The following is a 19711-nucleotide window of genomic DNA, read 5'->3' on the forward strand; positions in this document are numbered from 1 at the left end:
ACAACTCCCTCTGTATAACACTGGTATTTTTATCTGACTGAAGTATTTACGGCTGGACATCACATACATGTGTACCCAGACAGTAGGAAACAATTTGCTACACATTTATACCATTTATACCAGTGCATAATTGCTACTTGTTTGTTCTACCGGTTTAATTGCCCGCCCCTAGTCGTGTATATTGCATTTATATCACACACAACATATGGTGGCAAGCAACTGCGGCGTACATTCAGCTACTGGGGCCCTGTCCCATTTGCAGGCTGTAACTGAGACAGTTCTAGTTCTAACTGGGCCTACACACACACACACACACACACACACACACACACACACACACACACACACACACACACACACACGCACACGCACACGCACACATGCATCTACTTTCACGGGCAGTGCAGCAGACAGCATGCTAATGCTGCCCTGCATGGTATACTAGTTGCAGTGGAACAGTATCACAGTACCAAGTGTCAGTGGGGTTGTCTCTCATCGTTAATCACCAACACATCAGAGATACCTCTCTCTCTCTCTCTCTCTCTCTCTCTCTCTCTCTCTCTCTCTCTCTCTCTCTCTCTCTCTCTCTCTCTCTCTCTCTCTCTCTCTCTCTCTCTCTCTCTCTCTCTCTCTCTCTCTCTCTCTCTCTCTGACCCACTTTTCAATAGGAGCTGGAGTGCTGCCTAACCTTGTGTAAAATGCTCTGTTGTGTTGGTCTGCACGCTGCTGCCCAAGCAGATTCTCCTTAGTGGGCGTGACACGGTCAAATCGGATGAATGGGCTCCAGGGTGATTCTGCCAGACTGGGAGCGACGATTCATACAGCTCTGGTGTAAACTAGGGCTGTCCTCCTCGACTGAAGATAACTCATAGCAGACTGATATAATAAGCATAGGATCCTCCAAATAATTCATCCATTTCAGCGTTTTCTATAGTAGCCTAGACCAGTGGTTCCCAAAGTCGGGGTTTTGGAAATCATCTCACAGCCACGGGAGGGCCGCGAGATGATTTCCAAAAAAAAAAAATAATAATAATAATAATTTGTCAGGCCACTGAACTTAGAAGCAGGCCAGGACAGTGTTTTTAGTTGTATTCTAAAATTCTATTCTATTGTATTCTAAAATGTGACTATATGGTTTTATATTAAACGAAAAATCTACTTATTTCAACGAACATTTCAAACTAAATAACAGATTATGCACATAAAACGCTGAAAACATTATTATTTTGCAACAAGTTAGCCCTCTCATAAATAGCACATATAAATGAATAACTAACCTGAACTAACTTAATAGGATTGAAGTGATATTTGGCTTAAAAAATCAGTCGCCTGGCAAAAAAAAAAAAAAAAAGCCTGACGATGTGCATTGGGCCGCGGCTCTCTGACGCCTTATTTTCTGGGCCCTGGCCTGAAAAGTTTGGGAACCCTGGCCTAGACTAAACCCCTGTCTTTGAAGAGCACCCTCAGTAATTGTTGTTTAAACACAGCGCTCCTGCCTACATGTTTTGTTGACAGATCTGTAATAACATTACATGTACATTTAGTCATTTAGCTGACGCTTTTATCCAAAGCGACTTACAAGTTCTGTACGACAAGTCATCAGGAAGGGCACAACTCTATCAGCTGAGTTCATCAAAGTGTTGCGTGCTACAGTGTAGGTTCGTTTATTAGGACAAGTGCATGACAGTATAAGGTTAGTTAGGGTTAGATTTAAAAAAAAAAAATTAATAAGAATTGTTTTCCTGTGAAGAGATTTTTTTGCATCTACTGTTCAATATGTATCTTTCAATATTGTCACAATGGCAGAAATGTGTGAACAACTTATTCAACATTAGATTCAATGTATGCGCAAAAAAGGTTTTCCACAAACTCCCTGGGAGCTTTGCTATTTTCCAGCATCTGATGGGCAGGCTGTTTGGCACACCCTCTGTACTGCACTTGGCCTCTGATGGGCAGGCTGTTTGGCACACCCTCTGTACTGCACTTTGGCCTCTGATGGGCAGGCTGTTTGGCACACCCTCTGTACTGCACTTTGGCTCTGATGGGCAGGCTGTTTGGCACACCCTCTGTACTGTACTTTGGCCTCTGATGGGCAGGCTGTTTGGCACACCCTCTGTACTGCACTTTGGCCTCTGATGGGCAGGCTGTTTGGCACACCCTCTGTACTGCACTTTGGCTCTGATGGGCAGGCTGTTTGGCACACCCTCTGTACTGTACTTTGGCCTCTGATGGGCAGGCTGTTTGGCACACCCTCTGTACTGCACTTTGGCTCTGATGGGCAGACTGTTTGGCACACCCTCTGTACTGCACTTGGCCTCTGATGGGCAGGCTGTTTGGCACACCCTCTGTACTGCACGTGGCCTCTGATGGGCAGACTGTTTGGCACACCCTCTGTACTGCACTTGGCCTCTGATGGGCAGACTGTTTGGCACACCCTCTGTACTGCACTTTGGCTCTGATGGGCAGACTGTTTGGCACACCCTCTGTACTGCACTTGGCCTCTGATGGGCAGGCTGTTTGGCACACCCTCTGTACTGTACTTGGCCTCTGATGGGCAGGCTGTTTGGCACACCCTCTGTACTGCACGTGGCCTCTGATGGGCAGGCTGTTTGGCACACCCTCTGTACTGCACGTGGCCTCTGATGGGCAGGCTGTTTGGCACACCCTCTGTACTGCACGTGGCCTCTGATGGGCAGACTGTTTGGCACACCCTCTGTACTGCACGTGGCCTCTGATGGGCAGGCTGTTTGGCACACCCTCTGTACTGCACGTGGCCTCTGATGGGCAGGCTGTTTGGCACACCCTCTGTACTGCACTTGGCCTCTGATGGGCAGGCTGTTTGGCACACCCTCTGTACTGCACTTGGCCTCTGATGGGCAGACTGTTTGGCACACCCTCTGTACTGTACTTGGCCTCTGATGGGCAGACTGTTTGGCACACCGTCTGTACTGCACTTGGCCTCTGATGGGCAGGCTGTTTGGCACACCCTCTGTACTGCACTTGGCCTCTGATGGGCAGACTGTTTGGCACACCCTCTGTACTGTACTTTGGCCTCTGATGGGCAGGCTGTTTGGCACACCCTCTGTACTGCACTTGGCCTCTGATGGGCAGACTGTTTGGCACACCCTCTGTACTGCACTTGGCCTCTGATGGGCAGGCTGTTTGGCACACCCTCTGTACTGCACTTTGGCTCTGATGGGCAGACTGTTTGGCACACCCTCTGTACTGCACTTGGCCTCTGATGGGCAGGCTGTTTAGCACACCCTCTGTACTGCACTTGGCCTCTGATGGGCAGACTGTTTAGCACACCGTCTGTACTGTACTTTGGCTCTGATGGGCAGGCTGTTTAGCACACCCTCTGTACTGTACTTTGGCTCTGATGGGCAGACTGTTTGGCACACCGTCTGTACTGCACTTTGCCTCTGATGGGCAGACTGTTTAGCACACCGTCTGTACTGTACTTTGGCTCTGATGGGCAGACTGTTTAGCACACCCTCTGTACTGTACTTTGGCTCTGATGGGCAGGCTGTTTGGCACACCGTCTGTACTGCACTTTGCCTCTGATGGGCAGGCTGTTTGGCACACCCTCTGTACTGCACTTGGCCTCTGATGGGCAGGCTGTTTGGCACACCCTCTGTACTGTACTTGGCCTCTGATGGGCAGACTGTTTAGCACACCCTCTGTACTGCACTTGGCCTCTGATGGGCAGGCTGTTTGGCACACCCTCTGTACTGCACTTGGCCTCTGATGGGCAGGCTGTTTGGCACACCCTCTGTACTGCACTTGGCCTCTGATGGGCAGGCTGTTTGGCACACCCTCTGTACTGCACTTGGCCTCTGATGGGCAGGCTGTTTGGCACACCCTCTGTACTGCACTTTGGCTCTGATGGGCAGACTGTTTGGCACACCCTCTGTACTGCACTTGGCCTCTGATGGGCAGGCTGTTTGGCACACCCTCTGTACTGTACTTGGCCTCTGATGGGCAGGCTGTTTGGCACACCCTCTGTACTGCACTTGGCCTCTGATGGGCAGGCTGTTTGGCACACCCTCTGTACTGCACTTGGCCTCTGATGGGCAGACTGTTTAGCACACCGTCTGTACTGCACTTGGCCTCTGATGGGCAGACTGTTTGGCACACCCTCTGTACTGTACTTTGGCTCTGATGGGCAGACTGTTTAGCACACCGTCTGTACTGTACTTTGGCTCTGATGGGCAGGCTGTTTAGCACACCCTCTGTACTGTACTTTGGCTCTGATGGGCAGACTGTTTGGCACACCCTCTGTACTGTACTTTGGCTCTGATGGGCAGACTGTTTAGCACACCCTCTGTACTGTACTTTGGCTCTGATGGGCAGACTGTTTAGCACACCGTCTGTACTGCACTTTGCCTCTGATGGGCAGACTGTTTAGCACACCGTCTGTACTGTACTTTGGCTCTGATGGGCAGACTGTTTAGCACACCCTCTGTACTGTACTTTGGCTCTGATGGGCAGACTGTTTGGCACACCGTCTGTACTGCACTTTGCCTCTGATGGGCAGGCTGTTTGGCACACCCTCTGTACTGCACTTGGCCTCTGATGGGCAGGCTGTTTGGCACACCCTCTGTACTGCACTTGGCCTCTGATGGGCAGACTGTTTGGCACACCCTCTGTACTGTACTTGGCCTCTGATGGGCAGGCTGTTTGGCACACCCTCTGTACTGCACTTGGCCTCTGATGGGCAGGCTGTTTGGCACACCCTCTGTACTGTACTTTGGCTCTGATGGGCAGACTGTTTAGCACACCCTCTGTACTGTACTTTGGCTCTGATGGGCAGACTGTTTAGCACACCGTCTGTACTGCACTTTGCCTCTGATGGGCAGACTGTTTAGCACACCGTCTGTACTGTACTTTGGCTCTGATGGGCAGACTGTTTAGCACACCCTCTGTACTGCACTTGGCCTCTGATGGGCAGGCTGTTTGGCACACCCTCTGTACTGCACTTGGCCTCTGATGGGCAGACTGTTTGGCACACCCTCTGTACTGCACTTGGCCTCTGATGGGCAGACTGTTTGGCACACCCTCTGTACTGCACTTGGCCTCTGATGGGCAGACTGTTTGGCACACCACTTGGCAGAACAAAAGATCTGTTGATCCTGATTCTGACACCCTGAGATTTTGTGTCTGACGTCTGATTACAAGGCCTGGTAAAGAGCATTTCACCAAATATTATGAAAACGATAAAAAAAAAAAAAAATGCCTGCCTACCTTTTAAGCGGGGACAGCGCTATAGTGTAAACTAATTTATTCTCATATGATGAATGCTTTAGCTGCACTGCTGGAGGGTAATCTGGGTTGCATGATGACAGGATCCCGGCTTGTATTTCCCCTCTGTTCCTAATAGACTGCATATTAGGACCGTCCTCGACTAAGGGAATTCTAAGACTTGGTCGACTTCGATCTGTTGGTTTGATTGACAGATCTCCAGTGTCCCACACGCCAATCATGCAGAAGGACCTCTTTACATCGAGTGCTTTACCAGAGCTTACCGACAATGAACAATGGACTAATCGACCAAGAGAAGTCAGCCCTACTGTACACACTGTGTTTATATCATTATTATTTACAGTATTTCTTCTTTGTGGCGAATATACAAGATACTTCTTCGTTTGTGTGCATATTCCCAAAACCAAATAAATTATGCATCTACATATACAAGAGGCCAGATGGTTTTCATTCAAAATTGCTTGACCTCAAAGGCTCAGATAACCGTTTCTAGTTACATCGTTATTTGCTCGTTGAAAGTGGAAATGACAAAAGCAGCAAGCTGGCAGCGTACATGTTGCCTAGGAAGATAAAAGTGATACTGAAGCATGGCAATGAAGAAAAAAAAACATAACTGATAAGTAGGGATGCTCGATATTGGCTTTTTTACCGATACCGATATTCCGATATTGTCCAACTCTTAATTTCGATACCGATACCGATACCGATATCAACCGATACCGATATATGCAGGGTTTCCCCCCAAAAAAACTGAATAATTTCAGGTAATTAATAATTTCACTGGATGCATTCAAAAGGCTTTCTAAATGTAAGCATTATCTGTGCAAAATATGATAATTAAAAAAGTTAAAATTAACATACAAGTTGTTGAATTAAACCAACATGCATACTTTTGACAATAAATAAAATAAGAATTGGTTCTTACTTGCTTGCCTGGGTAAATAAAGGTTAAAAAAAAAAAATTATTGTTTTTTTAATTTTTTTTTACCGATACCGATATTTTCCGATATCACATTTTACTGCCGATATCGGCCGATAATATCGGTCGGCCGATAATATCGGACATCCCTACTGATAAGAAGTAATTATGACACTGTGTCTCTTCATCTGCCTTATGTCTCTCCAGATATGCCACACAAGCCCCCCACGCCCACCAAGCTCTCCGAAGTGGGCGACGACGTCGCGGGGGACTACACAGTGGGCGAAAACGTTTGGGTCAACGGCGTCAAACCGGGAGTCATCGCCTACCTGGGGGAGACACAGTTTGCCCCGGGACAGTGGGCAGGGGTGGTACTCACCGACCTGGTGGGCAAAAACGACGGCTCGGTGGCCGGCGTGCGTTACTTTGAGTGCCAGGCCCTGCAGGGCATCTTCACGCGGCCCTCCAAGCTCACGCGGGTGTGTGGTGCCGGCGACGGGAGCGACGCCCACTCCACCGACTCACAGACGGGGCTGAACCTGAGCGGCGGCTGCGCTGCTGCCTCTACTGGCCAGCGGGTGGTGATGCCGCTCAGAGAGGGCCTGCTCACCAGCGCGGGCCTGGGTCTGCTCAACAACAGCGGGGGGATGATGACGGGCAACGAGTCGGGGTCCAACATGTCCGACAGTGGCTCGGTCAAGAAAGGCGGGGATAAGGATCTTCGGGTGGGAGACCGCGTCCTGGTGAGTTCTGTGTTCTTTAACGTCCCTGTTGGATACCGTGGTTTGGCATCGTTTTGGAGATTTCTTTTGTTCAGTAAAACACTTATCCACTGTGCATTCAATATTATTTCCTACAGTTGCAACGATCAATTGATATGATTTATTATGATGGTTGTGTAAATCCATCGATTTGCATACCAATGCATCACCACCATCATTGGGTTCGGAATAAGCTTGCAGTGTGGGAAGAGACTTCATAAAAGTTCAGCGATTTCAGCAGTATGAATGAATGAATGAATGAAAACTTTATTTAACAGATTGCAGAATGGGTACAATACAGTACGGCTCAATACATACAATTGTTAAGGGGATGCAGACCTGAGAAAGACGTTTGTCTTGTTTCCATCAGGGTCCCCCATTTTCAATTCATATAGACATTTATGACATACATGACATACATGACATTTATGGCATAGGGACATACAGGTATTTAGTACTGATACATTTGTGACATAACGGTATTCAAATATACAGTACTGTTACCCCTAGATCCTGACAGAGTATATACATATGATGGGGAGGGGACTGTACATTAGGAGGGGGTGGGGGTTTTGGGCATTTACGGTGGCCAGTTTCGAATTGCAGCCTCCCGTAGGTGCTCTTTAAGAGCGGTTTTGAATGTGGGCAGGGATTCACATTCCTTTACAGCTTTGGGTAGGGCGTTCTACATTGTTGTGGCATAATTGCGAAACGTGTTTAGTCCCTTGTTTGAGCCGAATCTGGGTTTAACATGATTTGTTGAGCTTCCTCTGGTGTAGTGGTTGTGGTATTCACTGACCTTTGGGAAGTATTTTGACATGTACATGGGCACCCCGGTCGTATAGTGTATCTTGTAGACCAGGCCCATTGCAAGTTGCTGTACTCTGTCGTACTGGTATACTACAACAACACAACTGCCATGCACTAAGAAGAAACCATCTCTGAGTCACACAACCTGATACGGCTTTTACTGCACAGCAGTAACATGTTATTAAAGCTTAGTCAGCCGATGTAGCTATTGCTGCTAGATCAGCAGTACAAGCAGCAACTGTAGACTTCATAGTATTCACAAGTACCAGCTCCACCATATCAACCGCCTGGATGAAAGGAGGATGATGATGAGGGCGGCAGGATGAAGTGAGGGCTGACTTGGCTTGTTGTACACAGCAGGGAGGCATCGGCCCAAGGTCATGGATACCTGGGTTGTGCCGGCCACAAACTAATGCAAAGTCAATGGGGCCAGGCCCCTGTCTCTATACAAGACTGGATCGTGGCGCCATTGACATACATTGGTTTTGTGGCTATTCTAACTAGTATAAAGGACAGCATGGATTGTGCTGAGAAAGGACTCTACAAACATGCTTGAGGAAGACCGGTAAGGTCGAAACGTCGCATCTACTGCCTTTTTTGCCTTAATAAGGGGACATGTACTGCTATTCCTAGCACTATTTGGGCAACTTTACACAATTCCTGTTAGTCTATTGAAGACATCTGTAAGTTTTTTTTTCAAAAAAAATGCATTGTTTTATATTTCTAATCAAGTACTCAAAACCATCATTTTTCAGCTCCAAGATTTCAGGCTGTTATGGCCTGGCTCCGCCCATAAGCACTTTGAGTGACAGTCAGTCCACACAGTCTGCGACTGGTAGACAGAGAGAGAGAGAGAGAGAGAGAAGGGGGGGGGTGCGAGAGAGAGAGAGAGAGAGAGAGAGAAAAAAAAACTCCAGAGTATGCAGAGGTGTCGGGTTTCAATCTGCCTCGCAGTATGAGGAAGTGGGCGGGCATTAGCTACAACCACAGAGCCAATCACATCACTGTCTTCTACCCAGAGCCTGAATGACGTGACTCAGGCCTTCAAATCAGGATGGACTAATTTACTGGAGCAGGAAATTATCTGAGCTGAATCAGAGCAATCCGCCAATATGGTATTTAGAGACTAAAACACATTGATACTAACTCCTATTACTATAATACAATGCTAGAGACTGAAAAATGACATTTATAGTACATGTCCCCTTTAAATCACCTTGGAACTACAAGTGAGTTGCGAGCCCCGCTTTGTTCTTAAGTAGGAAACAGTGCCATGGTTAAAAATTCTGAATGTACCCTTTGAGATTCCAAAATGATGGTCTACCCTTTCCACATGTTCTCACCCAGTAGCCTAATAGGATTGTATAATTTTATATTGTATTATATAGGGTACTCTCTGCAAACAATTACAGGCCGTGGGTCGCCTTGCTTTCCATTTGCTGTTGGGTTGCACTAAAAGCTTTTCTACTGGTCAATAATATTATAAATCACATTGGATTACTGTCAGCGCTGATGAGAGGAGAGGAGAAACCATCACATTGATCAGTGTGAATGCATGAAGCGTCTCTTGTGTAATCTAACGTACTGCTACGTATGGAGCCATACAGCACACCAGGACTACATCAGAACTCAACATGAGTGAATGATGCTCCATGGAGCCATAGAGCACACCATGACTACATCAGAACTTATTATGGCAAATATCATAATCACAATTATTTTGGTCAGTATCGAGATCACGGTAATTTAACACGATTACTCACTGACTTTGGAAACATCATGCATTTATGAAACTTAAAAAAGTGTTTTTCTTGAACTTTGAATATGATTCAACTGAAACAAAACCATGACCTGGCTTAAAAACATGACCTGGCTTAAAAACATGACCTGGCTTAAAGTCCATTATCTTGTTTTCATAATCGTCGGAAGCCAAAATCGTAATTGAAAATAAAATGTTATTAATTGCCCAGCCCTAGAATGATGGCATTCAAATCTGAGGCCAGAGATGTGGTGTCATGACGATGCTATAACATCATAGCATTCATGATCATGAAAAATAAGAATATCTTGTCACAATCCCAAACACAGCAGGATGATACCTATACCGTGTATATTGTGCCATACTAATTTCATAATAGAAAATAAATCGGCCAACACAAGAGAATCGATTAACACTGAGTGTCTGCTGTTGTGAGCATTAGGAGATGTGTGGGAAAGCTTTGTGTCAAGATGGAGCCCTGTCTCTGAACACCATTAGGAAGATCTTTTCCCCTTGAGGATTCCCCGCCTCGGTGGGTTCTATTTCCATGACTTTACTGCTCGGCGAGAACTCCTCTAATGTCATTTGACTCCATGCAATCTAATTCTACAGTATTGCCATTTCCTTCTGGGCTCTCAGCAAGTAGCTCTTCAAGGAGCTGGCGCACTTCTGTGTGGCGGAAAATGTCAAGTGAGGTGGGACGTTGCCCAGAGAGAGATGGTTAAGAACCACGCCTCTGAAGTTTGATTGATTGATTGAATTGATTGATTGATTGATTGATTGAAAACTTTATTAACAGATTGCAGAATGGGTACAATACAGTACAGCTCAATACACACAATTGTTAAGGGGATGCAGACCAGAGAAAGACTTTCGTCTTGTTTACATCAGGGTCCCCCATTTTCAATTCATCAGGACATATATGACATACATGACATACAGATATTCAGTACTGCTACATCTATACATTTATGACATACCAGATTTGCAAATACAGTACTGTTTGTGATTCAGAAGGAGTCAAGAAAAGGGAGTATATACATTTGATGTAGAAACTGTACATTGGAGGAGGTTGGGTGGGGTTGTGTGGGGGGGGTTGGGTACATTGGGATATTGTCAACCATACTGGGTAATTTACATTGGAGGTGGTTGGGGGGTGGGGGAGAAACACTGTATAAACAAGCAAAACTGTACATTGGACTGTTGACAAAACCATACTAGGTAAGTGACTGTACATTGGAGGGGGTTGGGTTAGTGAGGTGGGATGTGCCCAGAGATGGTTAAGAACCACGCCTCTGGAGCCACATCATGTAGCCCCGCTGGCCTGGCACTATCCTGCGTCTCCCCTGATCTGCCTTCCTACTCTCTCAATAAAGAGGGAGTGGACTGCCCCCTCTCCTTTTAAGAAACAAACAAAGACACAGAGTCTTCCGTCTAATAATGGAGTGGCTTCCCCGTGCAATCTTTAGATTAGAGTAGATAAGATTAGATTCAAATGTATTGCCATCACACAGTACAAAAACGACAACGAAAAGGAGGCATCCAACCAGAGTGTAAAGTGCTGCATAGTAATATACAGTGTAACATGTGAATATGTATGATAAGTAGTAAATATGCTAGGCTAATGTATGCACAGGATTATTATATACAGTGGTAGAAGTATGAATACATTACTAGCCATACTAGCCAGTGGCATAACTATACAGATATAATGGAATATATACAAATATAAGGACAAATATACAGTACTTTCAGTATGGGTATATATACAGATATAATATGCACATATGTATATATACAGTGTATACAGAGTTATTGTACAAAAAGGGCAAGACAGGGAGAGAGAGAGATTGAGTTTGGGGTGTAGGGGCTGTCACCACAGTGCAGAGTTAATACAGTATAGAGAGAGTTTGTGTGTGAGAGAGAGAAAGAGAGAAAAATGGAGAGACAGGGAGAGAGAGAGAATGAGTTCGGGGGTGGAGGAGCTGTCACCATAGTGCAGAGTTCAGCGAGGTGACAGCTGAGGGGAAGAAGCGTCTATACTTTCCGTAGCCGCATTTCTGGCAAACGTTCTCTGATTGGCACTGACTGACGCTCTCTGATTGGCCACTGACATGTTTGCCCAATAGCGCGACGAGCTGTGTCTTTGCCCATTTCCACGTCGAACAGCCTGCAAACTACCTGGCGTTCTATCGCCATGCTCTAAGACAAACTCTAACCTTAACCAACTTCGAAGAGTGCCTAAGCCTAACCAGTGTAGAAACTGACGTCGGCCAATCAGAGAACGTCTGCCAGAAATGCGAGATGCTTCCAGCTGCAGCTCCGGAGACCAGCGCTTACAAGCCCCGCACATACAAGCACCGCACATAGCAACCCCTCGCTTCCATTGGCTGATTTTGGTGACGTGATTTGGGTCCCACCCAATGGCTGAAGTTCTGCAGACGCCTCTCTGATTGGTTGGGCTCCATTTCTGCAGCCCCCTCTTTGATTGGTTGAGCGAAGCCCCTCTCTGATTGGTTTAGCTCGCCATGCGGTAAAATGCGGATGTTAATGTTATCATCTCAAGAAGATACAAATAAATATACTACCAGATTCGCGTTTATAACGTTATTTCGCGTGACTTCGCGGTTTATTCATAACGTTATGCACATTTCACAACACAGCCAGCTGTCAGAAACTGTACATTGTAACGTTATATGTTTATTCACGTAACGTTATTTCACGTGACGCGTTCAACTTGTTTACACTCCCCACTTACTGAAACTGTACCATGACGCACTCCCCACTTAACCCAGTTAATGCCTTAACTAGACAGTTAACAATATAACATTTAGATTAATTAACCCAGTTAATGCCTTAACTAGACAGTTAACAATATAACATTTAGATTAACACAGTTAATGCCTAACTAGACAGTTAACAATATAACATTTAGATAGAGAGGCTGGTGGTCAAGTCAAGAGTTTTATTTGTCACAAGTTGTTTATTTGCATACACGTTTATGGGACAGTTTTCTACACCTGACTGAACGGTCTGGGGACAAATGATTAAGGTGGGGTTACAATGATATCAAGGATGAATATGAAAAAGGGGATCTGATCTGATGGTACTTGTACTTTATAATGTGTTATATATGTATGTACATGGATTTTATGTCCGGATGGTATATCTATGGAATGGTCACTGTCTCTATCACACTCTCATATGTGCATGTTTAGCCGCATACAAGTATCTAGGATACACATATTCGTATGTGTACATAATAGGTTTACACACACTCATATGCACAAGGCTAAGTTATACATGTCAGGGGCACACATACATGCACATACTCACTTATAGGAAATAGGCATACACACACCTACATATACACATAGTTGAGGTATAGGCTCTCACTGACACATATGGGGGATATACATGTACATAGGAGACACACACATACGTAGCTGAGACGCACATATATATGCACACCTGAGATATACACTCACATAGGGGGCGGAGGCACACATGGATACGAGACACACACAAGAGATAGGAGTACAGTCGCATACCTGGAAGATGCACACACACACACATGTGAGGCATGTACACATGCTTACGTACACAGCCCTCACCCAACCCACCCAACCCCACCCCACCAACCTCCTCCAATGTACAGTTTCTACGCCAAATGTATATACACTCCTTTTCTGGACACTTTTGTATCACAAACAGTACTGTATTTGCAAATCTGATATGTCATAAATGTATAGATGTAGCAGTACTGTCTATCTGTATGTCATGTATGTCATATATGTTATGATGAATTGAAAATGGGGGACCCTGATGTAAACAAGATGAAAGTCTTTCTCTGGTCTGCATCCCCTTAACAATTGTATGTATTGAGATGTACTGTACTGTACCCATTCTGCAATCTGTTAATAAACTTTTCAATCAATCAATCAATCAATTCAATCAATCAATCAATACACGTACCCACATACATATGTTGGAGACACACATGCATGCATGCTATCATGCACACCTACATGTGTCTGGGACGCTTTCTCTCACATGCAATATGGAGAAGGGTGGCATCCCGATAGAGGATGCAGCACATACCTGCTCGCAGGTAGATCGGTCTACATGCAAAGTATATATATCAGGGATGTATACGCACAATGTATAGTATAGTATTTTTCTTTTTTTCGTAAGTCTTTTTTATTTTCCATGTCAGTTGTACCCATTCTGCAATCTGTTAATAAACTTTTCAATCAATCAATCAATCAATTCAATCAATCAATCAATCAATCAATACACGTACCCACATACATATGTTGGAGACACACATGCATGCATGCTATCATGCACACCTACATGTGTCTGGGACGCTTACCGAACACTGTGACCTCATTTTCTTCTTCTAAATTCATGCTATATTATGTTATTATGTTATTTGATACTATCTTGTCTAGCACAGTCTCTGGAGCGTAACAGTAAGAAGCATTTTGTATGAAAGTATTCTGTACTTCTGTATGACAACTATTAAAGAACTTGAACTTGAACTTGAGTTGTTAATGTATTTGTATGAGTCCTTTACATGTTTTGTATGTTCTTACAAAAAAGAAAAAGGCAAATCTTGGAAGTTGCATATGGTGATGTGGAAAGAGATGTTTTGAATATTGGAGAGATTTGTGCAAAAAATATCAAAAAAAAAAAAATGCGGGTGGTCGTGCCCGCAAAGATGTGCATAATACAATAGTAATAACATATAATAGAATCCAATAGAACGACATTGTGCAATAAAACAAGTAAACAGAGTAGGGCATATCGGTATATGTACATAAGTTATTTACAGAGCATGGTAGGACATGCTAGGTCCTGTGGTAGTGCAATATTAGCTACGGATGAGGCACTGGGTCTTTATGTACATGCTATATTGGTGGTCAATGTCACTTCGGATTGCTACGACACATCTCTACTGCTTGTGACAGGCTGTGGTGCGTTCCAGACTTTACTCCTGTTGGGAAACTATAGCGATGGTCTGTGCTCACCACACTTTTCTTCGGCCTCCCCGCAGCGAGCCGTCGTCGACCCCCGAGCTTCATTTTACGACGGGCAACAGAGGTGGGTTGAGCCGCTATACTTGGCCCAGCACGGTTAGCGACTCGCCTGAGTGCGTGTGCACGTTTTGATGCATGGCTGATACCAGAGCGGCCGAAGGTGTGTAGCGCTGACAGCAGCTTGGAGGGATTCCCCTTCAGCTGATTGAAGGTCTTTATCATGGCTTTATCATCACCACCCTCTGTAGAGCCTCTTGCTCTGCCTTTGTGCAGCTGGATAACCACACAGACTTCACACAGACTGTCTGTACAATACTGCTGTAGGCCTATAATACTTATGTAAATAAGTAAGGCAATTGAAATATATCTGCAGTACAGCTCAATACACACAATTGTTAAGGGGATGCAGACCAGAGAAAGACTTCCGTCTTGTTTACATCAGGGTCCCCCATTTTCAATTCATCATAAATGTACAGTTCCCTCCCCCTTGTATATATTTACTGTATGTCACAAATGTAACAGTACTGCATGGTCTGCATCCCCTTAACAATTGTGTGTATTGAGCTGTACTGCATTCTGCAATCTGTTAATAAAGTTTTCAATCAATCAATCAATCAATCAATCAATCAATCAATCAATCAATCAATCAATCAATCGGTCACTGTACCCATTCTGCAATCTGTTAATAAAGTTTTCAATCAATCAATCAATCAATCAATCAATCGGTCAGGTCACGTGTACCCATTCTACAATCTGTTAATAAAGTTTTCAATCAATCAATCAGGGCCTGTGGTCACGTGTACCCATTCGGCAATCTGTTAATAAAGTTTTCAATCAATCAATCAATCTGTTAATAAAGTTTTCAATCAATCAATCAATGAATCAATGAATCAATGAATCAATCAATCAATCAATCCCGCAGTGCAACGTGACCCAAATCATACGGCAATCTGTTAATAAAGTTTTCAATCAATCAATCAATCAATCCCGCAGTGCAACGTGCAACGTGACCCAAAATCACGTGACCAAAATCAGCCAATGGAAGCGAGGGGTTGCTATGTGCGGGCTTGTATGTGCGGGGCTTGTAAGCGCTGGTCTCCGGAGCTGCAGCTGGGTACTATTGAGAAATGCGGCTACGGAAAGTATAGACGCGGGGAAGAAGCTGCCCCTGTGCCTGCTAGTCCTGGAGCTGAGATTCCTATGGCGCCTCCCAGAGGGTAGGAGAGCAAACAGTCTGTGATTGGGATGCGAGTTGTCCTTGACAATACTGCGTGCCTTCTTCACACACTGTTTATGCCTTAATTGCAGGGAGTGGTGTACCGGTGATGCGTTGGGTGGTTTCCACCACCCTCTCTGCAGTGATTTCTGGTCCGAGGCAGAGCAGTTGCCGTACCAGACTGTGATGCAGTTAGTGAGGATGCTTTCTATGGTGCAATGGTAGAAGTTCACCAGAATCTGAGGAGAGGGCTTTCCTCAGTCTCCTCAGGCAGAAGAGATGCTGGTGAGCTTTCTCGAGGTGTTGAGGGTCCAAGAGAGGTCCGTAGGAGACGTGGACACCCTATAATATCTTTAGCTATGGATAGCAAGTTTCCAGGTGTGCAGTTGATGCTAACGTTGGTAACGTTGTAGTGTTAGCTTCGTACATGGCTAGCGTTGATAACATCAGCTTGGCTAACATACATTCATAACATTGCGTAGCTTGGCTGATGTATGTTGCTAACGTTGATAAGAGCTTGGCTAATGTACATTGCATACAATGTTAACGTCACTGTCTATCTGTATGTCGTGTGTGTCATATATGTTATGATGAATTGAAAATGGGGGACCCTGATGTAAACAAGACGAAAGTCTTTCTCTGGTCTGCATCCCCTTAACAATTGTATGTATTGAGCTGTACTGTACTGTACCCATTCTGCAATCTGTTAATAAAGTTTTCAATCAATCAATCAATCAAGCTAGCGTTGTGCTTCGCTGTATGCACGTAGCAACGTGAGCTGTGATTGGCCTACTTGTGTGGGGACAGACAGAGATACAGACAAAGCACTTTGGTTGGCTTTTAGTCATTGTAAATGTGCTATATATTTGATCTTTATTTATCTCTCGAACAACCATAAACACACAAACTTGAAATAACAAAAAATAACAGAAAACTAAATTAAAATTAAATTAAAAACTAAATACAAATACAAATAAAATAAAAAACATATCTTCCTAGACATGGAAGCAATTGTCAACATAGCTCAAGACAAATGGTTTTGTTCGAGAAGGGACAGAAAGAAGCAAAGCTTATCTGGTCCTGCCCCTTCCTTACAATATCATATTAATATCATGTAATAAGTTATCTATCAATATCAAAAATAATATACCTATCCACTACAGCAAAAGATAAATAAATAATAACAAAAATACTAGTTCACATTATTTTCAAGCTCCTCTAACTTATACTTGTCCAAGAATTCCTGTTTATATCTGTGTTTAAACATTTCAATAGTACTTGTTTTTATTGCTACAGCAAGGCCATTCCAAATGGATACCCCACAAACTGAGATGCACTTGCTTTAGAGAGTAGTATTTATTTATATAAATAAAGCTGACTTGACTGTACTGTCACCGTTTTAGTCCTTGGCTGTCCGTCAGTCATTTGGAATGAATGATTTCCGGTCTTCGTCAAACCGACTGCAAAAATGTTCAAGTGGTTTGACTGTTTCCCTTCACATTTGTTAGTCACAGCCTAGAGCTGAACCTAGAGCTGAACCTAGACCTGAACCTAGAGCTGAACCTAGAGCTGAACCTAGAGCTGAACCTAGAGCTGAACCTAGTGCTGAACCTAGAGCTGAACCTAGAGCTGAACCTAGAGCTGAACCTAGAGCTGAACCTGAACCTAGAGCTGAACCTAGAGCTGAACCTAGAGCTGAACCTAGAGCTGAACCTGAACCTAGAGCTGAACCTAGAGCTGAACCTGAACCTAGAGCTGAACCTAGAGCTGAACCTAGAGCTGAACCTAGAGCTGAACCTGAACCTAGAGCTGAACCTAGAGCTGAACCTAGAGCTGAACCTGAACCTAGAGCTGAACCTGAACCTAGAGCTGAACCTAGAGCTGAACCTAGAGCTGAACCTAGTGTGTCTCACAAGCTGGTTTTCAGCAGCGCCAACTAAGTGCCCTCTGGCTCTGATCCCTGGCTTCTTACAGGCCTCTGATTAAATAGAATCCAGATCTTTGTCATCATTTACAAAAGCTCAGTGTTTCAGTAACACTGTAGAACAGACGTGCTGCTCACCGATCCTGCGAGACAGAAGTCATCGTGAGTCACCCGCTGTGAGGAGGAGCGGAGAACAAAAGCTTCTTTCTTCTCCAGGGGCCCGGCGGAGATCCTCCCTCCCTATTATTACACGCTCGTCCCTCGCTGGCCGAGCTTCAGCGCCACGACGACTCATCATCATTTTCACCTACAACGTGGTTTTATGAACCCATAAAAGACACGCACGCCAGGAACATACTCCTGCCGTTACAATAGCCAATGTCCCCTAACTGACCGCCATTGAAACACATTGAGAGGCGTGGCCAGATCCTGTAGATCTATATAACGGTGTCGAACCTTTTTTCAATTAATCTAAAGTAAACCATATATGAACGCACATATTGCATCACAAATCTGTTTATTCTTAAGGGTAGGATCTGGAATAGTGACCTCTAGGCAAAAGAGCCCCTCTTGGTATTGTGCTTTGTTTACATCTTTTGTTTTTGTGTCTGATGTGGGGGTTGGATTCGAGTGAGATTAGCAGAGTAGTTGCTGCTGCTGGCCACGCCTCAGGCTCTGCCAAGAGAGGTCTGGAGACACTCACAAAATAATAAGCTACTAAACTCTCAGGTCACTGTTTTACAGATCCTACCGTTAAGAATAAAGAGATGTGTGATGCAATATTTGTGTCATATATGGTTCACTTTAGATTAATTGAAAAAAGTGGATCTCCTATAGACAGGTACGAATGCAGAAGGGAGGGTCAGAAGTCAAAACATTTCTGTTTACCATGGAACTAAATTACCTATTGAAATAAATCGTTTTTGTCAGGTGTGTCATAGTTAGGATGTGATGTCTAATACGGGGCGACAGTGGCTCAGGAGGTAGAGTGTCGAAGTGTCCTTGAGCGAGACAGTTAACCCCTAACTGCTCCTGATGGGCTGGTTAACACCTTGCATGGTTGCCACTGCCGTGCATGGCTGAATGTGAGGCATAAGTTGTAAAGCGCTTTAGATAAAAGCACTAATGCAGTCCATTTATGTGTAAACTCAGACACCGAGCTCTATAGAGTCTGTACGTCACACAGCCTGAAAGAGCTCTGCCCTAAGTAGGGCCGGGTATCAAAATTCAACACTCATGTTGCCTCAATACGAGTATTTTAGAGTATCAAAAAATGCTGTGCCATTCAATACACATTTTTGATACCTAAGTAATTAATTTCATCAGCGTCAATGACCCCGTAAGCATGTTTGTTCCAAGATATGAGGCTGGTGATTGGCCGTTTCTTCTGTTCCACCGATCCAAAATGTAACAACACCTCTGATTGGCTTGCACAGCACATGTGACACACATAACAGCAAAGGTATAGAAGAAAGTGCTGTTTTGATATCGGTATCAAATTCCAGGTGTGGGTATTGTCACTGGTATGGAAAACATTTCAAACGATACCCAGCCATAGCCAATGCCTTATAACTGTAACAATTTACTGACCTCCACAACCAATTATTTGTTTGAAAGAAAATGCAGCAATAACTTTGAATTGCATGTATAAATTGTATCACATAAATTATAACCAAATATTAAGCTTGTCTGAATGTGTATGAGCTATGCAGTGATATAGTTATGAGAAAAGTAAACTGCACAAGGAAAATATACCTATGGCTATGATGGGGCGACAGTGGCTCAGGAGGTAGAGTGGTCGTCTGGTAATCCGGAGGTTCCCGGTTCGCTTCCCGCTCCTCCCCAGCAGTGTGTCGAAGTGTCCTTGAGCAAGTCACTTAACCCCTAATTGCTCCCGATGAGCAGTTTGGCACCTTGCATGGTTGCCTCCACCGTCGTGTGTGGGACAATATTGTAAAGTGTTTTGGATAAAAGCGCTATATAAATGCACCATTTACCATTTTATGATAGTGCGCTAT

General features: G+C 44.6%; 1 protein-coding gene across 1 annotated transcript in view; it reads left to right on the top strand.

Annotated features, from left to right (window-relative positions):
• The window catches only part of clip2 (CAP-GLY domain containing linker protein 2), a 74484-nt gene that overhangs the window by 9505 nt on the left and 45268 nt on the right, over positions 1-19711 (top strand). Inside the window, exon 3 of the mRNA XM_084320922.1 lies at positions 6389-6924. Within this exon, the coding sequence (XP_084177048.1) occupies positions 6389-6924 (536 nt within the window). The remainder of the gene's footprint in view (positions 1-6388; positions 6925-19711) is intronic.

The sequence above is a fragment of the Notolepis coatsorum genome (assembly GCF_963971535.1).
Source record: "Notolepis coatsorum genome assembly, chromosome: 8".
In the NCBI taxonomy this organism is placed as follows: domain Eukaryota; kingdom Metazoa; phylum Chordata; class Actinopteri; order Aulopiformes; family Paralepididae; genus Notolepis; species Notolepis coatsorum.